This window comes from Cyphomyrmex costatus, unplaced genomic scaffold, assembly GCF_001594065.2.
Source record: "Cyphomyrmex costatus isolate MS0001 unplaced genomic scaffold, Ccosl1.0 scaffold229, whole genome shotgun sequence".
NCBI classification, from domain to species: domain Eukaryota; kingdom Metazoa; phylum Arthropoda; class Insecta; order Hymenoptera; family Formicidae; genus Cyphomyrmex; species Cyphomyrmex costatus.
The window spans coordinates 771,859-774,433 of NW_017276357.1; the positions used below are offsets into that span (position 1 = coordinate 771,859).

A 2,575-nucleotide genomic window follows, 5' to 3' on the forward strand; every position below is an offset into this window, starting at 1 on the left:
TATATTGATTTTCATCGCAGATACTTTTTGAATCGTATATGTACAGTAAGTGCAAATAATTACAATAAAACGTGATACTAAAGTTTATTGTAATTTAATGCAAAATAATTACGTCATCCAAAAATATTTTAATCTACATTTATTTATGACAAAAATCCAAGTATTAATGTTTCAATATTAAATAATATTGAATATAAATTAATAAGAATTTATTAATTTTTACTAATTTTTATGTATATTACTCAATTTAATTGATTTTTTTATTAATTTAATTAATTTTTACTAAATTTTCCTGTTATTCGAAAATAATTGAAAGTATTCACAGAATTATTTCAAAAAAAAGTGTCTTATTAATTATTATGTCATATCCGCGATTTTTATACTATTACCTTCAGAATTATTTCAATAATGTGCATTATTTAAATAATGATTTGTCGAAAATATATTTTGATTATGAAAATAATTTTGATGTCCTTCATTGTAAAATGGTTGTGAGGATTGTAATTGTGTCTGTTGCGTTGGATTTAATCCTTGATTTTCGTGAATTATCATCTGCGTACTAGATTCTGATGATACTGTTGATTCCGATGATGTTGATACGGCTATATTCACGGATGTGTTTGGTGACTTTTTTTCTTTCATTCGACGATTTTGAAACCAAATTTTAACTTGACGCTCAGTCAAACAAATATATTTAGCTAATATTAGACGTTGCTTTTTTGCAAGGTATTTATGTAAACGATACTCTTTCTCCAGTTCGAAGATTTGACTGCGCGAATAGGTTTGCCTCGTGCGTTTCTGCTCAGTTCCATTTTCTTGATGGGCTGAAATCAATAATTTTTGTATTAATAAATTTAGCATACAACTAAAAATTAATAGAGAGATATCTATGGACTTTTTATTTATTCAACTGTAACTAATTTTTTTAAATTTTAATTATTTGTTGTACCGACATGTGACTCTGTATAAAAACAATCGACTTGTAATCGACAATTTCTTATTATTTTCTTATCCCGGTCATCGTAGACATGCCTCGATTTTTTTAATTTCATATATATTAAAAATTACAAGTGAGATTTAATTATTTGTTAAAAATGTAGTAAATAAGGAAAAACTGTGTTTGTAAAATAATGTTCATAATTATTTATAAAAAATAAAAATGTGAAAAAGGTTATTCAAATTTGAACAGTTTTCTGATTTATTACCTATTCATATATGATATAAATGTTATCAGGAAACGCGGTAGTGTCTCCGGCCATGTTCAAAAACTAATAATAATATATTACAGTAAACAATATCGAATCGTAAAGGACGTTGAGAATTTAAATACATGGTAAATAACTTACCATTCGTTCTTCTAAACATCCATGGATAATTTGCAACTTCGTTAGAATAAGGACTTCTTTGTCTGTTATGATTGGATGTCCTAATATTCTTGTTTCTTTGCCTTATATTGTTATTATTATTATTTCTGTTATAGCTGTCGATCTGCAATCCTTGCTGTACATTAATGAGTTGTTGCTTCGATTTATCTTGTTCATATTGCATTGAAATAGTGGATGGTCCAGGAGTACATAAAGTATAATTATGTGATTGTACATAATTGTGTTCTGGATAACTTTTCTCACATTTATTGTACTCTTGTTGTTGAGATTTTCCTTCTATATTATTAAGAAATTCCTCACATTCCGTTGGCGATATTTCAGATGATGGATATTTGGCAGAAGAGACTTGACACGAATTATATGGAACCATTTGATTGTTCGGCGTGATTTGATATGACGAAATCATACCGTCTACGTTTGTGTAGGAATATGCATAATTTTGTGTCACTGTTTTCTTGCCATGTACTAGCGTATCTCTCAACAAACTGGTGTGTGATAACACGTGTCTTTCAGGTCCATTCCCTTGCATCAGTGCTTGTTGGTAATACGGCTGATGTGATGGTATATTTATCGGGCAATAATACCGACCGTTATTTAAATTCATAGTCATATCATCACAAATCAGGTATCCATATTTTATCACAAATTTATATATGATTCATAAGACCGACATATTGTCTGTCGATGACGCAGTCTGTATCGTGAACGCGTGTACTTTACACGAGACACTACCGTGTTTCTTGATTATATCACATCTTCTTACTTTTAATAACTATATACACAACTGTATTACATTATTGCACGCCAAGTAACTGGCCATAAATTTATTTAAAATGTCTAACTTTTGCACTTAAATCCGAATACAAGACTAGTTCACAACTTAAAGTTCACAGAATGTATACGTATATTCACATTTGGCCGTTTCGTGAAATCGAAGCATGCGGTAAGACTAGTTAAGAGTCACTGGTGTGAGCCTACACAGACTCGGTTTTCGGTTGTTCTAGGGATGATATTGGTACAACGGGAAGGGAGGGAAGAGGAGGGGAAAACTTTACGGTTCTATCGAATATTCCGTCAAAGCTTTCACTACGTGACCAAAGGTCTTTGAAAGAATGGAGAGGGGGACTACTACCCTTGGCGCAAAAGTCACCATAGGCGCCCTTTTGCTGAATCGAGGTATCGCAGGGGGG

The 2,575-nt window shown here is 31.0% G+C and overlaps 1 protein-coding gene across 1 annotated transcript; it reads right to left on the reverse strand.

Moving 5' to 3' along the window:
- Positions 1 to 402: 402 nt before the first annotated feature.
- LOC108773952 (homeobox protein Hox-A4) lies at positions 403 to 2,001 on the reverse strand. Its single transcript, XM_018539942.1, has 2 exons — positions 1,347 to 2,001; positions 403 to 824 (listed from the first exon to the last, which is right to left on the reverse strand). The coding sequence occupies exons 1-2, from the start codon at positions 1,993 to 1,995 to the stop codon at positions 403 to 405; spliced, it is 1,071 nt and encodes a 356-aa protein (XP_018395444.1). The 5' UTR covers positions 1,996 to 2,001.
- Positions 2,002 to 2,575: the final 574 nt, after the last annotated feature.